Source organism: Danio rerio, chromosome 14 (genome assembly GCF_049306965.1).
Source record: "Danio rerio strain Tuebingen ecotype United States chromosome 14, GRCz12tu, whole genome shotgun sequence".
NCBI classification, from domain to species: domain Eukaryota; kingdom Metazoa; phylum Chordata; class Actinopteri; order Cypriniformes; family Danionidae; genus Danio; species Danio rerio.
In genome coordinates this window covers 46,184,648-46,211,125 of record NC_133189.1, presented here as the reverse complement: position 1 = coordinate 46,211,125, position 26,478 = coordinate 46,184,648, and the positions used below count along the sequence as shown (strand labels likewise).

The 26,478-nt window shown below is 31.6% G+C and overlaps 3 protein-coding genes and 1 long non-coding RNA gene across 45 annotated transcripts in view; 2 read left to right on the top strand and 2 right to left on the bottom strand.

Moving 5' to 3' along the window:
- Positions 1-26,478, bottom strand: part of LOC141377590 (uncharacterized) — a 165,569-nt gene that overhangs the window by 99,345 nt on the left and 39,746 nt on the right. The gene's annotated exons all lie outside the window — the stretch shown is intronic.
- nitr14a (novel immune-type receptor 14a) lies at positions 3,678-6,409 on the top strand. 3 transcript variants are annotated; one of them, NM_001130613.1, is given in 6 exon segments: positions 3,781-3,820; positions 4,636-4,968; positions 5,447-5,530; positions 5,632-5,700; positions 5,776-5,825; positions 6,256-6,409. In NM_001130613.1, coding segments are annotated over 6 exon segments (675 nt in total). In that variant the 3' UTR covers positions 6,355-6,409.
- The window catches only part of nitr13 (novel immune-type receptor 13), a 53,346-nt gene continuing 35,391 nt past the window's right edge, over positions 8,524-26,478 (bottom strand). For 6 of the 40 annotated variants that reach the window (XM_073921078.1, XM_073921076.1, XM_073921069.1 and 3 more), the window contains 8 exons: positions 26,314-26,462; positions 15,724-15,828; positions 15,487-15,625; positions 12,822-13,169; positions 12,293-12,637; positions 10,785-10,901; positions 10,510-10,547; positions 8,927-9,378 (listed from right to left, as the gene is read on the bottom strand). In XM_073921078.1, the coding sequence (XP_073777179.1) occupies positions 9,217-9,378; positions 10,510-10,547; positions 10,785-10,901; positions 12,293-12,637; positions 12,822-13,128 (969 nt within the window). In that variant the 5' untranslated portion in view covers positions 13,129-13,169; positions 15,487-15,625; positions 15,724-15,828; positions 26,314-26,462 and the 3' untranslated portion in view covers positions 8,927-9,216. 40 annotated transcript variants of the gene reach the window in all.
- Positions 17,706-20,500, top strand: nitr14b (novel immune-type receptor 14b). Its single transcript, NM_001083870.1, has 4 exons — positions 17,706-17,790; positions 18,634-18,966; positions 19,436-19,743; positions 19,846-20,500. Exons 1-3 carry the CDS (start codon positions 17,751-17,753, stop codon positions 19,546-19,548), a joined length of 486 nt encoding a protein of 161 aa, NP_001077339.1. The 5' UTR covers positions 17,706-17,750; the 3' UTR covers positions 19,549-19,743; positions 19,846-20,500.

The window sequence follows — 26,478 nt, the reverse complement described above, 5'->3', positions numbered from 1 at the left end:
TAAAATACTGGATGTAAATTCACAGCAAATCACCGTGAGATAGTTTACTGTAATTTACTGTGATTTTGTTGCATTATATTAAATTACTGTGAAATTACAGCCATATAGTGTAACTTCACAGTAGATAGTAACGTCCATTACTGTGATTTCACAGTATTACTTTGTAGTATTAACTATATTTTACTGTGAAGCAGGCTTTTCTTGGCTATTCATTTTGACATTATCCTGAATTTTAAATTATTTTGGGTGTTTAAAAGGGTTTGGTTTTATGAATCAATTACTTTTGTTCCAGTTTAATAAGTTTTTGGCTAACCACCAAGTTATGTTTATTAAAAATTATTTTGTAGTTCCAGGTTAACCTTATAAAATTAAATAAAGGTGCAGTGCACCCAAAAATGAAAATTTACTGACATTCATGTCATTTTAAAACATGAGTATTTTCTTTCAAGTTATTTTTGAAGATGTAACCAAATTGTTTTTGGGGCTTCAATAACATTCTGTTATTTCTAAATATCAAAAAAGTAATACAAGCATAAAGTGTATTTGTATTTATATCTATGTTGAATGAAAAAAACTTGAAGTCCTTTAGAGGATATAGCCCTTTTTACAGTAATTTGCTGTAATCATGATTCTTGCCTTAATTTTACAATAAAATTATGAATACAACATATTACTGTGAGTTTTTACAGTTAAATCCTATAAAATGATACTAATGTAATTTACTGTGAAAATTACAGTAACATGTTGTGAATATCAGGGCATTTTTATAGTGCAGATTTTATAAATAAAGTATTCATCAGTATTCAAAGTAGCCAGTTGTTGTTGTTGTAGTTTTCTTTTTTTTATTCCAACTATTTCTAGTTCATAACTATTTTACATATTTGTGAAAAGGTGGCAACATTTTTGTATAGAAGCATATGTGTTTTTGTACAGACCCCAAATCTCACTCCTAAACCTAACCCTCATTGAGGGATGATGAGCAATCCTTACTAAAATGTACCAATGAGATCATACAAACTTAAAATATCTCCTAAATCAAAAAGTTGTGAATTGCAGTGAGATTGTGTTGGAAATGCAGTTTTTCTTACTGCGGAGCCAAATGGTGACTAGCTCCTCCCCTTTTGATGTAGTGGGTGGAGCTTAGCCTGGCTCAAATCCTCCTCCCTTTAGACTTTATTTCAAACATGTAAAAATAGGTAAACTAGCAAATCCATTTTAACATACAAATGTCCATAAAGGAGTAAGAAGAAGCATAAGCTTATTTAGTCCTACCCCTTCTCCACTCTACATTAATAAGTAATTATAAATAATAATCTGTAAGAATAATCATCATAATAACTCCATGATTCTGGCACCTCATGGTACACCTTTTTCACTTTTACGTGTGACAGTGAAGTTTATTTATGAACTAATTTCAAGAGGATCACATGCTTATAATTGACCACGGCTAGTCCAGCATTAGCCATCACATGATTTACAGATCAGATGAATCTAAACTCACTATTAAATACCAAAATTTCTTACCTTAGTTATATTTGTCTTGTAGAATCCCCCCATCCACCCCTACTTCTCCCAGTCTTTCCTAGATTAATCCAGGACACAGTGACTCAGTGGTTAGCACTGTTGCCTCACAGCAAGAACTTCACTGGTTTAAGTTCCGGCTGCACGGAGTGGGACTTATTTTCAGCCCTGGAGTTTCAACCCAGACTGGCCCACCTTAGTTCACGACGGATTCCAATTCAGTTTCTAATTTCACTATCATGTCTTTTTCAAGAAAACTGCTGCTTTAGAAATTCAAATGTTCAAAAACCGTAACAGTATTATATGTCTTTACAAAAAAATGAAAAAAAATTCATAATAATTTTACAGGTGAGACTCGAACATGGGTCCACGGCGTTGAAACAACGTGCTTACCACTAGACCACAATGGCGCTTTAACTGTGGCAATAAAAAATAAGTAATGACTTGTGACCCTTAAGACAGCACTACTTTCTTTTAATGGCTCAATCTTTTTCTCCCCTTTTTAGATTTCTGATCAAGTTATTTCAGATTTATTAATGTAGTGAATCATTTGATTTTCATTGAGCAGGTGTAATATTCCTTAATATCAATTTTATTATCACTAAGGTGCCGCTGTTTGGGGTCGATAGTTACATTACATCATCATCATTAACGTTAGTTAACCTGCAGGCTGCATTTTGCTCATGGGGCTGCGAGAAAATAAATAAATAAAAAGAGCATCACTGCGGCAAAATAATGAATAAAAAACAGAAAGCTATAGTCAAATAAACAAATAGATGAAAAAGTGTGACTGCTGAGAGTGCAAGCAGCTAGGGGGACCGGCCCTCGCGGCCAAAAAACAGACCGGCCCACCGGGAATTCTCCCGGTCCTCCCGATTAGCCAATCCAGGCCTGGCTGCACCAGATGGCATTTACATGTTCTCCCCATGCTCATGTGGGTTTCCAGCTTGATCTCAAGTGAAAGCGTAAGTATTTTACGTTTTGTCAGTTTAGTGGCTAATTCGTACGAATTCGTATGAGTTCAATCGTACAAAAATGTACAATTTTAAAAAGGAGGCATGGCACCTAACCCCACCCCTAACATATGGACATGTGCTATAGGTGAATTGAAAAAACCAAAGTTGCACCATATATGAGCATTTAGTACTAAGCTTCAATGCACAAACTCAGGTCAAAGAACAGGCAAAAAGATTGAATTCAGAGGAGATGTTGAGAACCACCTGAGCTCAGACTTACCTCTTGTCCTACAAAATGGGAGAGAGCCCCAGGCTCAGAGAACTTCTGAGCTCAGGGCTCTTTCTCGGGACAGCATTCCAAACACACTTAATTATCAGTCATCAGCTGAGTGTGAACTCTGCTTATAGTAATTAAAAGTAAATAAATAAATAAAATCGTTTCAGATATGTAAAATTTGTTAAATGTTTTTTTCAGATGGATAAAATGATTATAATTTAGTGAAAATAATAGAGGGGGTGGCATGGTGGCTCAGTGGTTAGCAATGTGGCCTCACAGCAAGGTGTCTGATTCGAATCTCGGCTGGACCCGTTGGTAGTTATTAGCCCCCTGTTTATCTTTTTACAATAAGAAAGTAGTTATTTTTATTTTATTTTATTTTTTTTTTTTTTACAGTGATTTGTTATGTTTATATCTGACACTGGACATCATTTTAATAAAATAGAAATCAATATAAATTTAAAAAAAACTAATTCTATACTTTTTTAACCATCAAATGTTTTGGGAGCAGAGATCAAAGTCCTATATTGCAATTTCAAAGACTGAAATAAATTAGGAAACAAAAAACATTGTGAATCACAAGCTCTGAATATTTTTTACAGACTAGATTCATTAGCAAAGATGTGAATGCTTTGGTATTAATAAAGAGATGTGGAGAGTATCAGTGTCAAAATAAATTCATTTGTAAATCTACCAGTTCACTAAACAACAAAACAGTTCAGAAACTGGGATAGATATTTCATTACATGTTGTCTAGTTATATTGGTAGCTTATCTGCACAATCAGTCCTCAAAGACATCCTTTTTAAAAGGAACGTACACAAACACAAATGAATCGCTGATTTTGACTGTTATAGAATTGTGGGTGACATGAACCCCTTTTTTTAGAGTCTCAACCAATGGTATTTATTCGAGGTAAGTGTGGTTAGTACAGCACGTATATAAGGACCTCCTACACTGCAATAAGACTCTTTGCTCTCTGATAGATTTTAAAGACAGCCCAAAAAATTGTTATACTATATCTACAATGATTCTCTGGGCATTTGTTACTGTTCTTTGTGTTGCGCGTAAGTACCATTGTGTGTTTCATGCTTATTTGCTTTTAAATATAATTTTGGAAATATTTATTTTAAAGCATTGCTGTGATTTATTTAGTTTTAAAGATCTTTGTTATTCTGATCACATTTAGTAGATAAAGTAAACATATTATATTATTATTTTCTATAAAGCTCATAAAGAAGTATAATGATGTTTGTAATTATTTATAATCAAGCATAACAATTTTATAAATGCATCTGTAAGACACTACCTGTATTATATTATGACAGATATAGCTACTTTTATGAAACTTATGCTTATACTATATGTTATCCTTATGATACTGTGATGCATTTCATTTTTCAATCTACATATTACATATAAACACATTAAATACTGATTTACTAGTATTATTTAGTCTGTCATAATTATATTTATAAAGATGCCGTCTGCAATGTTAAAACTGTGTTCTGTTGATTCATTAGTAATAGTAAATTAATTTTTACTGTAGTAAAAAAGTTTTGAACACTAATATAAATGAACACTATAACCCTCTTTGTAGAAAGTGTTACTATATTTAATACTAGTATACATGACAAAAATCATTAGAATATTAAAGAAAGGTCATCTTCCATGAAAACATTTAGGTTACTACCATAAATACATCAAAAAATCATTTGTTTAACTCTAAAGGTTATTTTCCTCAGTATTTAGATTAATTTGAACCATCCGATTGCAGATTTTCAATAGTATCTTGAATAAATACCGTTCTATTCTATATTGCACTATTTATTTAATAATGTTGAATATCCAAGCTGCTTTTTGGCATTTTAATTTTTCCCAGGTGCTGCACATTCTCGTATTGATCAGCCAGATAAAGTATTGGCTGTGGAGCTTGGCAGCACTGTGACTCTGCGGTGTATTTCATGGAAAGAAAACATTTTTTGGTACAAGCAAGTTGCTGGTCAACAACCTCGAGTCATATCAGCATTTCAGAAACTGATGGAGCCCATATTTTACAAGGAATTTAAAAATGAACGTTTCTGGGGCATCCGACTGAGGAGCAGCACCAATCTGACAATCTCCGACATCATTCAGTCTGATGAAGCAGTGTACTATTGTGCATCAAGAGCATTTTATATTGAGTTTGGAAGTGGAACACATCTGAAAATTAAAGGTAACATTTATTTTTAAATCAGCACAATAATTGTCAAAAACAATGTATGCATTATAATGATTTCATTATGTTACATATTTTAGCCTATTTGTAGTTAGCATGTATAACAAATGAAAATTATATTTTCTGACCCTGGGAATAGCCAAAAATAAAATGTATGAGTCAAAATGATCACTTTCTTTTATGCCAAAATCATTAGAATATTAAAGAAAGGTCATCTTCCATTAAGACATTTAGTAAATTTACTACCATAAATACATCAAAATATCATTTGTTCAACTCTTAAGGTGATTTTCTCACTCTTTAGATTTTCAAGTTATTTCACAGCTAAATATGTTTCCATTCTAACAAACCATGTTAATGTGATGTGTAAGTCTCAATGTCTAAAAATTGACATTTATTGCTGCTTTTGTGATCCAGGATGACGTTTATGAATTTAATTTATGCATTTTTACATTTATGTTTACGTTTATCCCAGGTCATCAAGCTGCAGCATTTGAGACATCGAATTTCAACAAAACGTGTCAACAAAAATGCAATAAAAACAGCACAACAGAAAAATGTAATTATTTGTAGATCAATTTCTCTCATTTTGTGACTAAAATGAATCTTCTACAAGTTCGTGTATGTATTCTCAGAAACATTAATGTCCATTTATTTCAGCAAATGTTTCAGATGAAAGGCTCTATCCAGCGGTGCTTGGTTTGGCGTGTGCTTTGGGACTTTGTGGAGGTCTAGTTTTTGCTTTCATTGCGTTCATATTTAGCAGAGGTTTAGACTTTTTTTTTTCTGCATCTTTTCACACAGTGCGAAGCTCTAGACAAGACAATCAAATTAGAGAGCAATGGAATGCTCAGGTAAGATAATTTGTTGTCTATTAAAGAAAAAATAATATTTTTTAGTAATGCTTTAATGAATTCGTTTGTAGCATTAGACACTGATACTACTGTAGACACTGTTTAATCTGTTGTTTTGTTCTGCTTTGAAAAAATAAATTGCCTTTAAAATAGACAATAAATCATCACCAGGAGCACAATATTGTTTCGTTTACATTACATTTTCATTTTTTTTTTATCCTAAGTGACTTGCGAAATTAGAACGAAGTAATCAGCGCAACAAAAGAGAATGTAAATAATATTATAATATGACGATTTCCAGTTGCTTTTATAAATTTAGAGAATTAATAAGTGTAGCGTATTTCTATGCCAGTATTAATTATTAGTGCTGTGTTTACAAATGTGATTTTAAATGTATTAATTTGATAAATGTGGCACTTTTTTTATTCAGGACCCTGATGATGAAAATGTGACATATGTAGCCTATACATGTGATTCACTCAGAAAAACATTCAATCTGGAGGAAAATCTCAGCAGAGAGTGCATTTGAATATACTTTTTTTTTGTATGCAAAAAAAATAAATAAATGGTGAATTGAAAAAAAATGTTCATTAATTTACCATGTACTTTATTTTGAATTTGTAATTGGCAAATTTATTGTAAATAATTGTAAAGAATTATTGTAAAGAATACAGTGTCTGTATATCTGTATTTTCTGTAATTATCTTGTAATTTTCAAGCATGACAACATTACAGCTTTCACCCACAAATTAGAATGTCATTTTTATTGTCAATTTGATTGTGTTTTCATAGTGGAAAATGAGACAGTTATTTGTTTATTTATTTTACCTTAGATGGATTTTTAAAAATTTAAAACTGCTTTTATTCTAGCCGAAATAAAATAAATAAAACTTTCTACAGGAAAATAATATTATCAGACACACTGAAAATTTCCTTGTTCTGTTAAACATCATATGGGACACCAATATTTCCTGTTAATTTCTCAAAGATTATATGCTGCTATTAATAAGTGTCAATAATTCTCTAAAGCAATACACCAACAAATTATTTTGTTCACTTAGATTTGTTTGTGCTGATCAAGCGAAACTCAAAAATGTTACTTTTACAATTTTAATCAGTACTCTTCCTTAGACTCTGATGTAGCTGTGAACTGGAATTTTTTTCTGCACTATTAGTGCAACACTATGATGAAGGTGTTGTTATTGTGCAACATATGTTTTAATGTGCTCTCGTGAGTGTCCGGAAATGGAACCAAATCTAGTAAGTGTGTACTGCTCAGCTTTCATGGGCTGCTGATACAGTGGGTTGTAGTATCTGAGAGTAAATAACTGAGATTTACTTCAAGCATTTCTGCATAATTCTCAGGTCTGAGTCGATTTATTTATTGATTCATTCACTGATAAATCTGTTTATGTCTCACATTTTGTAGAAGTATCTATTTTTTTGTCGTTGTGACTTCCTGTTCATGAGTTATAGTTTTTTACTATTATTATTTGAGTATATTACATGCTATTCTAGCAATTAAGTCTGTTTTCATCCCATTTTCCAAATCCAAAAATTAACACATTTTGGTCACACTTTGTAAGTGTAAGTGCACTTAATTTCTATGTACTTACATTTAAATTATTAGTTTAGTACAATGCACTTGTTATGTCCAGAAATTAGTATTTTCTGTATTTTGTTATTCATGTTTTTATTTTTCTCTGTTTATTTGCAATAAAGTAATTTTATGAACATTTTTAATATTTTAAACTGTATATTATGTACTGTATATTATGGTACAAAAACTTTGCCAGTACATTTTTTGTTATTTTACAGATGTTGTGTTATTATTTGGGTATTGATATTAATATTGATATTTTATCTTCTCCTACGGCACCAAATAATGTAGAGATAATTTATTTGGTTAGACTCCAATATTAAATTAGAGTAGTTGATCCCCAACCCTCAACTTAACCAGTAAAAGTATTTATTGTGTTGATAATACAACAAAAGACTCTACAAGTCAGATGATCTCACTATGCTTCAAATTTGGCCAGATATTAAACACCTTCAAAATTCATTCATTCATTTTCTTTTTGGCTTAGTCCTTTTATTAATCCGGGGTTGCCACAGCGGAATGAACCGCCAACTTATCCAGCATATGTTTCACGCAGCGGATGCTCTTCCAGCTGCAACCCGCCTCTGGGAAACATCCACACACACTTATTCACACTCATACACTATGGACAATTTTGCCTACCCAATTCACCTGTACCACATGTCTTTGCACTGTGGGGGAAACTGGAGCACCCAGAAAAAACCTGATATATATATATCAGGAAACCACACTCAGTATTGAATATATATGAATATATATATATATACATATACATATATTATATATATATATATATATATATATATATATATATATATATATATATATATACATACATTGATATATATATACATATATATATATATATATATACTGTATACATATACCTCCTACAGTGTGCGTGATTGGTTCGGGCCGGGGCACGTCCGGCCAAGCTTCTCCGTCCGGCTGATGTCACTTAATTTGCGACAAACGGGGGAAGGTGATGTGACACTCTCCACAAGTAGCGAGCAAAACAGACAGCAAAATGGGAAAATGTTCGTGTACTCCATGTTGGAGAAAGACGATTTTAAACAGTTCCTGAAGCCTGTTGCTAAAAAAACAACAGCGTAATTTATTCTTTCAAGCTTTGTTTCTTCCGAGCTTATCTGAGATCTGCTGTATGGTTGTGCTCCATTGATTTATTTAACTACACCTGTTTATTAACAACTGTTTATTAAGTTAAAGGTTTGATACTGATTAGAATTTGAAGTGGCGATGAGGTCTTAAAATATTCTGATAAGGTCTTTCAAGAGTCTTAAAAAGATATTGAAATTACCTTCCTGCACATACCCTGTGTAAACCTTTGCATGAAAAAAGTTGAATAATTTAAGCTATATTTTTGTCTAGTAAATTAAAAGTAAACATCTTTTATCTACAATGTTACTAAAAACACATGTACTTCAACATATATGACAGCAGTTTCTAGGTCAAAATAATGCCACGGGACACAACTTTTGTTCAATACTGTATCTCTGTAATCGAATACATTTATTTCTATCTTTATATGGAGAACTTTTCTGGTGGGTTAATCTTTATCTGTCAGTAATAATGTGTTTTATTTAAAAGCAATAACTGATTTGAACAATAAATAAATAATGTTATCACAGTTGTGTAAATTCAGATATATCTTATGAGTACACACAAACAAAATTAGATGCATTAATGGAACTTGCACAATATTAGACTCCGCTAGTAAATGAATCACAATATTGAGTGTACTGTACAGAGCAGATGTGCTGAAGGTTGATTTTATTGTCTTGCAGGTTCAGCTGTACTCAGGTCAGTCACACTGGAGTAATTGACCTGGCTGTAAAAACCGTCTTGAGGAGTTTCTGCCTTTCTGTGCACTCTTCTGTGTTTTCTTTCTATGACATTCAGTGCAGCATAATTCAACTCCCCTGTATCCTGCTCCTACAAGAGTAACATTGTGGAAAGATGCAAAGTTTTAAATGTATTCTGTTTTTTTAACAGTCAGGCGCATTATCTACACACACACACACACACACACACACACACACACACACACACACACACACACACACACATTTTGTATCATGAACTACTATGCACTAGCATTTAAATGAGTAATTTCCTACTGTACAATGCACAATGTACACTTTAAATAATGATACGACAAAGAGTCAAGACTACAAATGTTTTATTACTTACTTTTACTTCTTTTTATTTATTATTTTGTTACTTTAACTTAATTAGGTTTCAACTACATTTCTTAGGCTATGCAAGAATTTTTAGCCAGTTTGATTGATCTGAACTAATAAGTGATTTGAACTAGAAAAAAAAATGAAGGCAGCAAGATTTTTACTGTACTAACTATACAATGAAACTTGAAACAACAAAAGTGTTTAACAATACATGAACAAAAAAGACAATGTGAGATCTTAAAAACTTGTTTAATTTAAGCTTCATTTTAATTTTAATTTCAGACCCATTTATGAAATAATAATAGTTAAATAAATTGCTTTGCACTTTGATTTACAGAAGACCTCTGCAAAAACGTCATTCAGTGTAATAGTTCAACAAAAGAAAATATTCTGGCATGTTTAGACTAAAAATTATATTTAACAGGTTTTATTATCTTTCAAACCACCAAATTATCCACTTATCAGCAAGAAGATTTATTAACACTATAACAAAATGTGGTAAAATAAATAACATTTCTATATATTGAGTATGTACAGATCAGAATAAGCATGTCGTTAAAGTTTTACATAAATCTGTCATGCTGAATGACAGCAGAACAATATTTCTTCCATATTTGGAGATTTGTAATAATTTAATTATAAATCATATTAATCTTATAAATTTATAAGTTAATGAAAACACTTGTATTTGGTATGTTCTCTGTGTATAGGAAATATCCTTAATATTACATGTATTATTTAAAATTAAATTCTTGGAATTTAAATAGCATTTTAATTTTAGTCGTAATTTTTAATGTATGGAAAACAAAAATAATAATAATAATAATATGTCTATGAAATACATGCAATACTTGAATTAAAATTAATTTATGATGCTTACCTGATTTGAGGGATGTCGCCTTTCACTGTTGTATAGCCCTTTTTTAGTTGAAAAACAATCGATCAAGAAATCAATCAATAAATGATTAAAACTGTCATTTCCACGTGGTAATGATTAAATAAAAGGTTAGATCATACATATTTTAAATGAATAATTCAATTCATGTTTATTTATTTAGAGCTTAAATAATGTAGATTGTGTCAAAGCAGCTTAAAATAGAAGTTCTAATTTTGCATTTAATTATATTTGATTTAAATCAAGCCCCAAACACTCACCTTCATCGTTGTAATGTCTTTCCTTTATATGCCTTGATATAATCTGTGCAATGATCACAACCACACAAAGACCCAACAACACACCCAGGATGATCAGCAGATGATCCACCGGCTCTACTGTAGAACAGAATGTTAAAATGCATAATTAATGAACAATTATTGTTTAGATTAAACATTTAAAAATACATAAATTAAATTGCTATAGGGCAAAATCCTTCTTTGGTTCCGCTGGATTTATTTGAATTGTTCAGTATAGGTTTGTGTGAAATGTTACTATGTAATAAAATGTAATACACTTTGCATTAATGCATTCTATAAAAAAATAAGTGATGATTTATTCCAATTTCAAATAAGTTTTTTTTTGTTTTTTTTTTTACTGAAAATAAATAAGTTGGTCAGAATAACAATGCTTTTTTGTGATTGAAAATTTGCGTTGTTTCCTCTAAATATGAACACTTCTAAACACTGTTTTGAAAATAAACATGGCCCCTTTTTAATACAATCAATTACGCCCTTTTTCTTTAATTATTATTATTATTTTAAATGTGAAAGAAAGATTATGCTAATTACAAAATAAAATAAATAAAATGCATCTTATATTGGTAACACTTTATTTTGGTGGTCCGTGTGTTGAATTTAAGTTACATTGCAACTAATTCTCATTAGATTATAAGTAGACTGTTAGGTTGGGGTTAGGATTAGTGTAAGTTGACATGTACTTGCAAAGTTTCTTATAGTCAGATAAATGTCTGTTGAAGGAGCAGATCAACAGATATTAACCAGACAGGCTATTAATACTCAAATGGACCATACCCTATAACCATCCTATATCGTATAAATTATAAATCCTGAAAAAAAAAACTCTCTTTAAAATGTTTGGTATAGCTGTGCATTTAATTGTAACCATTGCTTTTATGAGGAAAATGAGAGCTGCTCAGAATAACAATGTGTTTTTTGTGTGTGTGTGTGTGTGTGTGTGTGTGTGTGTGTGTGTGTGTGTGTGTGTGTGTGTGTGTGTGTGTGTGTGTGTGTGTGTGTGTGTGTGTGTGTGTGTGTGTGTGTGTGTGTGTGTGTGTGTGTGTGTGTGTGTGTGTGTGTGTGTGTGTGTTTTGTGATTGAAAATTAAGTGTATTCCTCTAAACATTAACACTTCTGAACACTTCTGTGTTCTTTTTGAAAATAAACATGGCCCCTTTTTAATACAATAAATTAAGTTGATATTATTATTATTTTTTTTTAAATGTGAAAGAAAGATTATGCTAATTACAAAATAAAATTAATAAATGCATCTTATATCTCATAACCATCTTATATCTTATTACCATAAATTCCAAAAAAAACTTTCTTTAAAAATGCTTGGCATAGCTGTGCATTTAAAAATAATTATTGCTTTTTTTTGCACCAACATTGCACATATTTTCAGAAGTGTCATAGAAAGAAGCTCTATACTTTAGTGAAATGGTGGAACTCAAAATCTAAAAATGTGAAGAAAACAATTATGCACTTACCCATATTTATTTTTGTCCCATTGCCAAACAGGATTCTTCCACAGGTGGCAACAGCACAGTAATATGTGCCGGTGTCCATTTGGCTGACTGTATTTATGGACAGATTGAATGTGCAGCTGTGAGTAAAATCACTCTCACATTGAAGAGATTGATTATTAGTGTACAGGATTTCTGGAACAGGCTTGTCTCCGGAATCTGATCTGAACCAGAACATTTTGATATCCTCTGTGCTGTGTTCAGACAATACAGAGCATATAAGCATCAGTGCATCTCCAGAACGAACCGAATGAGATGCCGGATGCTGAACTACAGACACCTTTGACTTGTGTTGGTTGTTTTTTGAACCTAAACAAAACATTTTAGAGGATTATATGAAATATATAAAGTGATTTTATAGCATAAATAGTCTAAAAATAATAACAATGATATGAAATAAAGATTGTCATAGAATTTTAGAGTTTCCAAATGTACAGTAATAATGCAATTTTTATTTAAATAAGAAATCATATTTAACGATAAAAACACAAACCTTTCAAAGCTAAATATGTGCCTCTGCCAAAATATGTTTCATACTTTCTCCAGCCACAGTAATATGTTGCTTCATCAGATGAAGTGACATTGTAAATCTTTAAATTACATGTTTCTGACTCTACCTCAATGCTAAAATGTGAGGGTTGAAAGTTGTTGAAGAAAACAGGAGTTTGGGCTAATTTCTGCGTCATTGCCACAGCCAGTGGTTGGTGTCCGGCAGTCTGCTTGTACCAGGTAATCGGGTCACTGTGTTCTTGTAAAATTATGCAACGCAGAGTAACATTTTCCCCAACAGAGGCCATCATCACTGGATCTGGTTGTTGAACAATTTCAGATTGTGTTCGGTCTATAAGAGGGAGAGGAAAAAGCAGTAAATCAGAAAACATTTTTGTGCACATTCTTTAGAAACTGCTGTGGAAATCTTTTAACCCTTTGTTAAAATAAAACTGTAAAGCTCAAAATAAAAATTAAATCAGAAAAAAATCTTAAAGTGAATAAATAATTAGTTTAAGAACTAATTATTATTTTTTGCGATGCAAAACATTGTGGGAGACAAAGTAATTCAGTTCTGTGAGAATAAAATGACATTTAATAACGTGAAAGATGGCGTATTGGAATATCAAAGAAATGCATATATATAAATAAAATATATTTAAATTGCACACTTACTTATCCTGCATAGAAGCATGAGAGAAATCCACACGATTCTCATCTTCTCTGATTGCCTTGCTTTAATAAACTACTGCAGATTTACACTGTACACCTCTGTGGTGTCTTTTTTTGTGACATCACACACTTCCTGTGACCTTTTTTTATTTGGAAACTTTGTAAACCACAAAAATGTACTACCACTGCTTTAAAAGTAGAATAGTGGATTACTACTTGCATGTGAAAGAAAGAATAAGATTTATTTGGGATTTGCAAATGTTTCTTCATTAAAAAATAAAAATTGAAAGACATAAGAATCGAAGCCACAACCATCATGTTGCCAAGTCAAGATGAAGATCACATAATATAATTCAAACATCTAATGTGATATTCATACAGTGTAAAAAATTTGACCTCAAATTCACAGTAAATTACTGGCTAATAATTGCATTACTTTTACAATAAAATACTGTATGTAAATTCACAGCAAATCACCGTGAGATTTTTTTAGTTTACAGTAATTCACTGTGATTTTGTTGCATTACGTTATATTACTGTGAAATTACAGCCATATAGTGTAACTTCACAGTAGATAGTAACGTTCATTAATTTCATCAATTTCACAGTATTACCTTGTAGGATTAAATATATTTTACTGTGAACCAGGCTTTTCTAGGCTATTCATTCTGACATTTACCCTGACTTCGAAATTATTTTGGGTGTTTAAAAGTGTTCGGTTTTATGAATCAATTACTTTTGTTCCAGTTTAATACGTTTTTGGCTAAGCACTAAGTTTTGTTTATTAAAAATTATTTCATATTTCCATGTTAACCTTATAAAATTAAATAAAGGTGCAGTGCACCCAAAAATGAAAATTTACTGACATTTATGTCGTTTCAAAACAGGATGATTTTCTTTCAAGTTATTTTTGAAGATGTAACCAAATTGTTTTGGGGGCTTCAGTAACATTGTGTTTTTTCTAAATATCAAAAAAGTAATACAAGCATAAAGTTTATTTGTATTTATATCTATGTTGAATGAAATAAAAAAGTTGGAAACCTATAGAGGATATAGCCTTTTTTACAGTAATTTGCTGCAATCATGATTCCTGCTCTAATTTCACAACAAAATTATAAATACAACATATTACTGTGAGTTTTTACAGTTAAATCCTAAGGGATACTAATGTAATTTACTGTGAAAAATTACAATAACATGTTGTGAATATCATTTTTATAGTGAAGATATTATAAATGAAGTATTCATCAAGTGTTTTAAAAGAAAAGCCAGTTGTTGTTGTAGTTTCCTTTTTTTATTCCAACTATTTCTAGTTCATAACTATTTTACATATTTGTGAAAAGGTGGCAACATTTTTGTATATAAAAGCATATGTGTTTTTGTACAGACCCCAAATCCCACTCCTAAACCTAACCCTCATTGAGGGATGATGAGCAATTCTTACTAAAATGTACCAATGATATCATACAAACTTAAAATATCTCCTAGTCCTAAATCAAAAAGTTGTGAATTGCAGTGAGATTGTGTTGGAAATGCAGTTTTTCTTACTGCGGAGCCAAATGGTGTCTAGCTCCTCCCCTTTTGATGTAGTGGGTGGAGCTTTGCCTGGCTCAACTCCTCCTCCCTTTAGACTTTATTTCAAACATGTAAAAATAGGTAAAGTAACAAATCCGTTTTAAATTATAAATGTCCATAAAGGAGTAAGAAGAAGCATAGCATTTAGCATTTAGTCCTACCCCTTCTCCACTCTACATTAATAAGTAATTATTAATAATAATCTGTAAGAATAATCATCATAATAACTCCATGATTCTAGCACCTCATCTTACAACTTTTTCACTTTTACTGCATGTGTAACAAAGTGAAGTTTATTTATGAACTAATTTCAAGAGGATCACGTGCTTATACGATTGACCACGGCTTGTCCTGCATTAGCCATCACATGATTTACCAATCAGATGAATCCAAACTTACTATAAAATACCAGAATTTCTTACCTAGTTATCTTTGTCTTAAAGAATCCTCCCATCCACAATCCACACGGTGGCTCAGGGGTTAGCACTGTTGCCTCACAGCAAGAACGTCACTGGTTCAAGTTCCAGCTGGTTTCCTCCCACAGCTTGAATAAAAGTGGCACTGTATATGAGCATTTAGTACTAAGCTTCAATGCACAAAACTCTTTTAATCAAAGAACAGGCCAAAAGAATGAATTCAGGGGAGTTCTTGAGACCCACCTGAGCTCAGACTCCCTTAATTTAGTGGGCAAAGCTTCACCTTGTCAAGCTTCCAGGATACAGTGGGTGGAGCTTGTCTCAGACAGTAATCCTGAATTCAGCTCTCTAAAATTGAATGTTCAGATTTAAAATTAATTATTTCATGAAGAGCCAGTCTTTATAAACAGTGCAAATGATTTAAATCCTCTCCTGCCATAAATTTAGAATCTAAAAAAGTGAAACTTTTACAAATGTACATACAATAATAATAATACAGCACAAATGATTAGTAAATCCTGACTGTGCTAATACTAGATAACTGTACTTCCAATCAGTTTGCAGTTATGTAAGATTTTTATTATTTCTTAAATGCTTGTTGTTGTTGTTTTCTTTATGTATTAGTTACTGTTACTTATTTGCATGTTATTGTTGATGATACATATAAATAATACCAAAGTTTGATTATTGTTTTTACTATAATAACTGTATTTGAAAATGAATTGGAATAAAATTTGCACTGGGATGCATCAAGAATTATTTTATCAAAATTTTACCCTCAGAATTATCTAATCAAAGCCTGGGGCAGGTGAAGATTTATTTTTTGTTTAAAAGAAAATCTAATTCTTTTAGAAGTTCTATTAATAATAGTCATATATAAAGTATGTTGTTTTAAATTAATTAAAGGTTTTCTGCCATTATTGTAACTCCAATAATGGATATTTCAATTTTAATTCAACAGTTTTTTTTTTTCATTCTGACAAAATGATGTTATATTTCCCAGATTTTAAATGTTCCAATAAACGCTGCTTATAGGAATTAAAAGTAAATAAATAGATAAATTGTTGCAGATAATAATATAATAGTATAATTTGTTATACTTTTCCTGATGCATAAAATAATATATATTTTAATTTGATGAAACTAATAGACGGGGTGGCATGGTGGCTCAGTGGTTAGCACTGTCATCTCACAGCAAGAAGGTTGCTGGTTTGAGTCCGGGCAGGGCCAGTTGGCATTTCAGTGTGGAGTTGCCCTGTTCTCCCCGTGTTCGTGTGAGTTGCACCGGGTGTTCCGATTTCATTTCCAAAAACATAAACAATTGGTAAATTGAATAAGCTAAATTGACCGTAGTGTATGTGTGTGAGTCCGAGAGTATATGGGTGTTTTTTAGTACTGGGTTGCAGCTGGAAGGGCATCCTCTGTGTAAAACATATGCTGGATAAGTTGGCGGTTCATCCGGCTGTGGCGAATCCTGGTAAATAAAGGGACTAAGCCAAAGTAAAATGAATGAATGAAACTGAAAGAATAATTTGTTGAGCATCCTTGATATTTCAAATGATTTGTTTAATTCATTTTGAGTTAAAGTTGACCTAAACTGGAAATTCCTCTTATAAATAAATCACTGAGCGCTCACTTCAATTGTACAATAAGAAAGCAGTTAGTTAAAAACGTAATAAATACTAACTCTTTTTTTACATTTAATAGATTCTGCCTTGATGAACAGAATAAATAGAAAAAAAACATGAAAAAAAAAAACCTGGGACAGATTTTATCTAGACATATTGGTACACTGAAAAAAAGATTTAAAGATGATTCCTTGGATTTACTAGTTTTTTTTTTTAAGTGAAGTGGTTGTAAACAATTGATTTGGGTTGAATTTAAACATACATATTAGGTTTAACATTACGAAATTTAACTTGTTTAAATTCAACATAAATTGTTTGCAACAATTTAGCAGACATCATTTTTTTAAGTGTAGCTAATCTGCACATTCAGTCCTCAAATACATTCTTTTTAAAAGAGACTTAGAAAAACACAAATGAATCAGTGACTTTGATTGCCTACTGCTATAAGAATGTGGGTGCCATGAACCCCTTTGTCTTGGTTTTGTCAACCTCATTTTTAGAGTCTTAACCAATGGTAAATATTCAAGGTTACTGTGTGGTTAGTACAGCACGTATATAAGGACCTCCTGCACTGCAATAAGACTCTTTGCTCTCTGATAGATTTAAAAGACAGCCCCCAAAAATTGTTATACTATATCTACAATGATTCTCTGGGCATTTGTTACTGTTCTTTGTGTTGCGCGTAAGTACCACTATGTGTTTCATGCTTATTTGCTTTAAATATAATTTTGGAAATATTTGTTTTAAACCATCGCTGTGATTTAATTAGTTTTAGAGCGCTTTGTTATTCTGATCTATTTTGATAAACATATTGGTTACACTTTCTATTAATAATGATATTTATAATTATTTGTAATCGAGCATAACAATTTTATAAATGTATCTATAAGACACAACCTGTATTATATTATGACAGATATGGCTACTTTTGTGATATTGTTATTAATGCTTATTAGTGATGCATTTTAATTTTAATCTACATATTCAAACACACTCAATCCTGATGTACAGGTACTAGTATTAATTAGTCGGTCATAATTGTATTTATAAAGATGCCGTCTGCAATGTTAAAACAGTGTAGTTACAGCGATTCATTAGTAGTTAGTAATAGATTCTTGAACACTATAACTCTCATTACAATTCTGTTGTGTCTTTATAGATGCATTAATAGAATTGTTAAGCTTGATTATAAAATATTATTAACTGTTATAATTCACTGTGAGCATGGGCTTTGTAGAAAGTGTTACTAATATAATTAATACTAGTACATGCCAAAAATCATTGGAATATTAAAGAAAGGTCATCTTCGATAAAAACATTTAGTAATTTTACTACTATAAATACATAAAAAGATCATTTGCTTAACTCTAAAGGTGATTTTCCTCAGTAATTAAATGTTTTTGAACTATCCGATTCCAGATTTTCAATAGTTGTATCTTGGCTAAATATTGTTCTATTCTATATACTGTAGCACTATTTATCCAAATATTCAAGCTGTTTTATGGCATTTTCATTTTTTTTGCAGGCACTGCACATTCACGTATTGAACAGCCAGAAAAAGTTATGATTGTGGAACTTGGCAATAGCGTGACTCTGCGGTGTATTTCGTGTAACAATAACATTTTTTGGTACAAGCAAGTTGCTGGTCAACAACCTCGAGTCATTTCAGCATTTCAGAAACTGTCAGAGCCCATTTTTTACAACAAATACAAAAATGAACGTTTCTGGGGCAAAAGACTGAGCTGCAGCACCAATCTGACAATCTCAGACATCATCCAGTCAGATGAAGCAGTGTACTATTGTGCATCAAGAGAATTTTATACTGAGTTTGGAAATGGAACACATCTGAAAATTAAAGGTAACATTTATTTTTAAATCATCACAATAATTGTCAACATTTATGCATTATAATGATTTGATTATGTTACATAATGCATTTAGCCTATTTGTAGTTAGCATGTATAACAAATTAAAATTATATTTTGTGACCCTGGACCACAAAAATCATAAGAATGTCAAAAATCAAAAGAATATTAAAGAACATTAAAAGTCATCTTCTATGAAGACAATTATTAAATCTACTTTCATAGTTTAAAAAACTTTAAAGGTGATTTTCTCAGTCTTTGGATTTTTTTTTTAACCATCTGATTCCAGATTTATATTAGTTATATCACAGCTAAATATTTTTCTATTCTAACAAACCAGCTTTAATGTGATGTGTATGTCTCAATGTCCAAAACTTAACATTTATGACTTCTTTTGTGATCCAGGATAATGTTTATGAAATTAATTAATACATTTTTAATGTATGTTTGTGTTAACCCTAGGTCATCAAGCTGCAGCATATAAGAACTCAAATTTAGATCATCTGAACAGCTCCATCAAGTGTAGACAAAAATTCAATGAAAACAGCACAACAGAAATGTGTAATTATTTATGAATCCACTTCTTTCATTTTCTGACTAAAATGAATCTTCTACAAGTTTGTGTATGTATTCTCAGAATCATTAATATCCATATCTTTCAGCAAATGTTTCAGATGAAAGGCTCTGTCCAGCAGTGCTTGGTTTGGCGTGTGCTTTAGGACTTTGTGGAGGACTAATTTTTGCTCTCATTGCGTTCATATTTAGCAGAGGTTTGTGTCTGACTCAGTGTTTTTCATTTGCATTCATTCAGTTGTATTTATGTTTTTAATAATTACACTTACAGCATTTTTTTTCTGTATCTTTTCACACAGTCCAAAGCTCTGGACAAGGCAATCAAATCAGAGGCCATGCGAATGCTCAGGTAAGATGATGATTTTGCTGTCTTTAAAGAGGAATTTGTATATTTTTAATAATGCTTTTGTATAATTGTTTCTAGCATTACACGCTGATGTTGTTTACTCTGTTGTTTTGTTCTGTTCAGAAAAAAAAATGCCCAATAGTTTCATTATCATTATTATTATTTGTTTCATTTACATTACATTTCTATTCAATAATTAGCATGAAATAATCAGAAATAATCAGAGCAACAAAACAGCATGTAAATAATATTGTAAAATTATGATTTCGAGTTGCATGAATTTTAAGAATAAATTGTATCTTATTTCTATGTAAGTGTTAATCATTTGATTTTTGTTTACACATGTGTGGAATTTAAATTTAAGTTAATCTGGCACTTTTTTATTCAGGACTCTGATGATGAAAATTTGACATATGCAGCCTTGAGATTCACTCAGAAAAACGTTCAATCTGGAGGAAAATCTCAGCAAAAAGTGCGCTTGAGTGCATAGGTTTTTTTGTTTTTTTAGTAGGAGAAAAAATTGTTAAATAATGAATTGAAAAAATATGTAGTGCATTATATTTACGTTATTCAATTTACATTGCATGAGATAAACTTTATGGATCATTTGCCTTGGTCTTGTCCATTCATTTTACACTGTGTTTTGAATCTGTAATTGGCAAATTTATTGTAAAGAATTTTTGTTGTTGTTGTTGTTGTAATAGTAAACTTTAGTATCTGAAAAGCGTCTGCTAAATGTAAATTTAAATATACAATTTCCAAGCATAACAACAATACAGCTTTCAGTTTTATTGTTTTCACCCAGAAATTACAATGTGTAATTTTTATTGTCAATTTGATTATGTTTCAGGAGAAAAAACAAGATACAACTATCATACATTTTTACCAAAACAAATTATTTTAAATTTTAATACTTTGCTAGTCCTCCAAACTGGGCTTTAAGCAATAGTTAGACATATATGAGAAAATATAGTATGATAACTTATTCTTATATATTTTTGAATAAATACAGCTTAAAATAAATGTGTCCTTTTAGTTGAAGTCAGTATTATTAGCCCCCTTTGAATTTTTTTTCTTTTTTATATATTTCTTAAATGTTGCAATGAGCAAGGAAATGATTACAGTATGTCTGATAATATTTTTTCTTCTGGATAAAGTCTTATTTGTTTTATTTCGGTAAGAATATAAGCAGCTATTAATTTTTAAAAACACCATTTTAAGGTCAAAATGATTAGCCCCTTTAAGCTTTATTTTTTTAGATTGTCTACAGAACAAACCATCATTATACAATAACTTGCCTAATTGCTCTAAAATTACACTTAACCTAGTTAAGCATTTAAATGTCACTTGAAGCTGTATAGAAGTGTCTTGAAAAATATCTAGTCAAATATTATTTACTGTCATCATGGCAAAGATAAAATAAATCAGTTATTAGAAATGAGTTATTAAAACTATTATGTTTAGAAATGTGTTGAAAAAAACTTCTCTTCATTAAACAGAAATTGGGGGGGGGGCTGTATATATATATATATATATATATATATATATATATATATATATATATATATATATATATATATATATATATATATATATATATACATAATACACACACACCACTTGGAAAGTACACTTTGATGTGGACACAATATTTCACATTCATTGCTCACTCACAGATTATATGCTGCTATTAATAAATGTCATTGATTCTCTGAAACAATACATCAGTAAAATTGTTTAATTCATTTAGATTAGCTTGCTCTGATCAAGTGCAACTCAAAAATGTTACTTTTAATATTTTAATCAGTCTTCCTCAGACTCTGATGTAGTTGTGAATTGGAATTTTTTTTTGCAACACTATGATGAAGGTGTTGTTATTGAGCAACATATGTGTGAATGTGCTCTCGTGAGTGTCTGGAAACGGGACTAATCTAGAAAGTGTGCAACGCTCAGCTTTCATGTGGGCTGCTGATACAGTGGGTTGTAGTATCTGAGAGTTAATAACTTAGATTGACTTCCAGCATTTCTGCATCATTCTCAGGTCTAAGTCGATTTATTTATTGATTCATTCACTGATAAATCTGTTTATGTCTTACATTTTGCAGGCATCTATTTCTTTGTCATTGTGACTGTCTATTTATTAGTTATAGTTTTTTAATTAATATTATTTGAGTATATTACATGCTATTCTAGCAATTAAGGATGTTTTCATCCCATTTTCCAAATCCAAAAATGAAATGCACAATTAACCATTTCGGTCACACTTTAAATTAAGTGTACTTAATTACTATATAGTTACATTTAAATTAATAGTTTAGTGCACTGTAAAAATATCCATAAATTAGGATTTTCCATATTTTGTGATTCATGTTTTTATTTTTCCCTTTTATTTTTGAAGAAGTTAATTTTATGAACATTTTTAATAGTTTAAAGGGATATATTGGGTTAATGTTATATATTATGGTACAAGGACTTTGTTATAAAAGCCAGTACATGCTCTGTTATTTTACAGATGTAGTGTTATTTTGAATTTATCGCAAATATTAACATCAATATTTCGGTATCAATATCAATATTTTAGCCTCTCGTATAGGGCACCAAATAATGTAGTGATAATTTAGTTGGTTTGACTCCAATATTAAAATTAACATTAGTATTAATATTAATACTGAGATTTTGGTCACTTCACTCTTAAGGTGTGTGTAAATAACAGATGAATAACTCCTTTTAAACTGGGCTCCAGCATCAGCTTCCACAGTGGCAATAATCAACAATAATGCTTTTTAATTAAAATTATTTCTACAAATGGGATTAATTACTCTGTTATCTTTTCTGAAGACAAGTCTGACAAGAGTAACCTTATTCTAAAATAACAAACAACTGAGGATTTTTTTGTTTTTAATGAATAACAGTTTAAACATCTAATTAATTAGAGTATTAAATACTGAAACACTATGCCAAGGTCTCTCTTAGAGGTTTGGCAAGTGGTATATTTACGTTTCTGCTGTTGATGCAGTGGTTAGAAGAAGCTGGATCTTCTTTCTGTTCTTGAGGCATGGAATAAGTAGACATGGGTCTCTTGAGCTTTGAGAAGAAGAAATCTGGCTAAAAGCAGACTGCAAGTCTTGGAATAGTGTGAATTCAAACTCAATGAAAATCATTGGTGAAACATGCAGCAAAAGAAACCTAAGAAGTCTTTGAGCAATTTAGATAGCCAAAGACATGCAGAGAATCCTTTGGAGAGAATTACTGAAGCTAAAGACGTTTTCATCCCCCTTCAAGCAGCAACACAAGAAACCTTTTGCACAACACCAATATTGCAAACCACACTTTCAACTTCTTTGAGGAAATGTTTTATCATTTCTCTGGAAGGCGGGATTGAAAAGATGGCACCTTTCAAATCCAGCACTGTGATTGGATGATCGTGTGAGGTGGTCACTGGAGGGTGTCATCCATAGTGTGACCAGATGGCCTAGTTATGGTCAACCCAGGTTCATTCTGAAAACGAACCTCTATAAACATTTCTGACGACTGCGAAATATATCCCAGGAGGTACGTCTTTCTGCAGTTTTTGTTTTCGCCAATCCACCAGGGGCCACTGTGTACGTTTTTTGAGATCTGATTGAACCGACCACCCACTTCTCTAAACCCAACCAACAATTTTCAAAAACAATCCAAAGGATTTTTACCAAGTTTTCAGATTTTACCCCATTTTCACCCTGTTATTTACTTACTTTATTTTTTGGTTTTAGTTTTTGTTTTACCTGCTTTCTGGAACCGTTTTTCACTGGACTCAAACCCTGTCATCGTGGTCAACTCCTCTCTGCCGACGTACATGGCGAACTAACTGGACAAACTGGTTACAGTGGAAAAGCCGTCTATACGGAGGTAAGCGATCAGCTGGTAAGCGCAAAAAGGAATGGCGTCATACCGCCACATAGCGTTTGTTTTAAAAATGAAATGCAGCCATACGTACCTCTTGCTACATAATTTGCAGTCTTTAGAAACGTATATAGGGTAGGCTTGTCAAAAATGCAATGCAAAAGCGCCTGTTTAGCTATATTTTGGGTTCAAACCAAATGCAAAAAGAGAACCTGAAGACGTTAATGAGGCAATCTGCAAACTTTGCCTGACGACAAAGGTGGCAGCAGTTGGATGAAACACAACTAATTTATACACTCATTTTCAACACACCTATACTTGATCAACTATAGGGCTACATTTTCAGAATGAGTCTATGTTGGTTATAGTCTACAGTTCAACTGTTTTTCTTTTTTTTTCCCAACTGTTTCTTTTTCTATTTTTTCCTATGCATAATTCACCTTCCAAACCACTTCTAGTTTACCCAAGACATTGTGCTGAGAATATAAAGACTATTGGGGGTGGGGGGAGGGGGTTAGGAGACGTCACCGGGTCCCTAAATTGCCAGGGCCCTGTGCCCTTTGTTCTTCTATGCCCCTGGGTATAAGAAGCGAAATATTCAGTTTCGTGCCCACTTCGTTTGATGTAAATATTGTAATTCACTTGTCTTTCTGTGTTTGAGAAAATGCTGATTAGAAGGAAAATGTTGACTAGATCAAGAAGCCATTCTGCAAGTTGTGTCCTTTTAACACCTTTGTTCTTCAGATGAACAAAAGACAGATGGTTCTTTGCTGTCTCCATTGCCACACTTAACTGATCAGCTTAAACAAAAGGGTCAGAGTACTGGCTGCAGTATTTGTTCATATTAAAAATTAAATTCTACAACTGAATTACCACAAGTTCCTGATTTTACCGCTGATCACCACACATACTTATTTCTCTTTATATTATTTTTTTACATTATTATATTATTTCAAACTACTAAACTGTCAATAAAAGTCACTTTGTTAAACAGCAGAGTTGAATTTTCAACATCAAAAGTCGACAGAGCAGAGATTAAAATCCCATAATGCCATAAATAAACAGAAAACACTTGTTTTGAATCACAAAATATGAAAGCTGTCATTTAACAATGATTTATTTGTAATTACGTCAGTAACTAATTTCTGTAATTACATTTAGGTTTACACTGTTGACTCATCCCTTACCTTAACCCGAATTTGCCCAACCCATACCCCCAGAACTGTCCCTAACCATACCTGTGTCCCTCCTCAAGAGCACCAGAAGTGTTGTACTTATTTTATGTGGCAAGTACATCTTAATAAAGGCCACCTAATATAAAGCAGGACCCACATTTCATTCATTTCCATTCTGTACAGTTCCAGCATAGACACATTTTCTGCATATGCTTTCTTCTATTTAATGTATTAACATACACTCATATGTTATCTGTGTGTGGGAGGGAAAAATACAGTCCTGATTTACGCTCCGCCTCCATCACTGAGACTAAAACACCCACATATGTTTCAAAATGTGCTTTTTTGCATCTGCATTTGCCTGAGCTAGTCAGACCAGCCTTATTAGATCATATACAAGACCAAACAAGAGTATTGGTGTTTAAAAAAGTCATCCCTATTTATGCAGTACAAACATCGTTAATTTTAATTGCCATACAATTCTACCTTCACATTGGATTTGTCAGAAAATTTAGCTAAAATTGTAATTTTTAGAAATATATTTTTCTTATATTTTTATTTATTTTAAACTTTTAACCTTTAAGTGTTTAAAGTCAACATGAACTGGAAGCTGCGATGCAGTTCCTAGAGAAATGGAATTTTAAATGAGAAAACAGTGGGTGTGGCTTGTTTTTTACTGCTGCAAGCTGATTGGATGTAGTAAAGTAGGCATGTCATTCACAAACATTATTTATTATAAATCAGAGTTGTTGTTTTTTTTGTTTTTTTTTAGAACGTTTAACAAGAATACAAAAACCTACAGAAAAGGTACAAGTCCTATAACAAAAAAGTTAGACAAGGAAACAAAACAAAAAGAGAAACAAAAAGATTATGCCAGGGGAATATAAATTACAAAAATCACTTTAAATCTACCTTTAAAGCAAGGTCACAGTGATGTTTAAAAGGTCACGTACAATACAGTCTGCTGGGTATTATAAAAAAGAGACAATATAAGATTCACAGAGGGTTATTGATTTTAAAGCTTTAACATTGCTGGAGGTATAGAGGTTGTATTCAAATAATATTTCAAATCTTTACAAAAAATAAGAAAAAGGGGCTTTACAGACAAACAATTTGCATGTCTATATTTGTGTCTATTGTGCCTATTTCTTATTGAGATTTTTTCGTTTGATTACATTAAATAACAGGTGTCACATTAAAACTGCACACATCTAACTTTATAATAAAAAGCATTTGACTGCTTTCCTAACTTTTTATGCTCAATTAGGACAAAATTTGTTGTGTTTTAAACAAATAACAACAATATTGACATCTTTAGATATTATTCTTATTAATTATGTGTATATGTCTGTTTAAACACGCACCCAAAAGCTAGACTTTCGCTCCGCCTCAAATCGCGTGTACAGAATCCGTTTAGGAAACAGAGTCTATTCATCACTATGGAGTGCATCAGCTGACAGTCACGCACCACTATATGACTGTTTTGAGGATTGCATTGGAGGGGTCATGGCACCTGTAATGAAAAGGAA

Coding starts and splice junctions, on each gene's coding strand:
- nitr14b (NM_001083870.1), top strand. CDS start 17,751: ATGATTCTCTGGGCATTTGTTACTGTTCTTTGTGTTGCGC. Junction 17,791..18,633: donor TACTGTTCTTTGTGTTGCGC/GTAAGTACCACT, acceptor TTTTTTTTGCAG/GCACTGCACATTCACGTATT. Junction 18,967..19,435: donor AACACATCTGAAAATTAAAG/GTAACATTTATT, acceptor TGTTAACCCTAG/GTCATCAAGCTGCAGCATAT.
- nitr14a (XM_073921106.1), top strand. CDS start 3,781: ATGATTCTCTGGGCATTTGTTACTGTTCTTTGTGTTGCGC. Junction 3,821..4,635: donor TACTGTTCTTTGTGTTGCGC/GTAAGTACCATT, acceptor AATTTTTCCCAG/GTGCTGCACATTCTCGTATT. Junction 5,826..6,255: donor GAGAGCAATGGAATGCTCAG/GTAAGATAATTT, acceptor TTTTTTATTCAG/GACCCTGATGATGAAAATGT.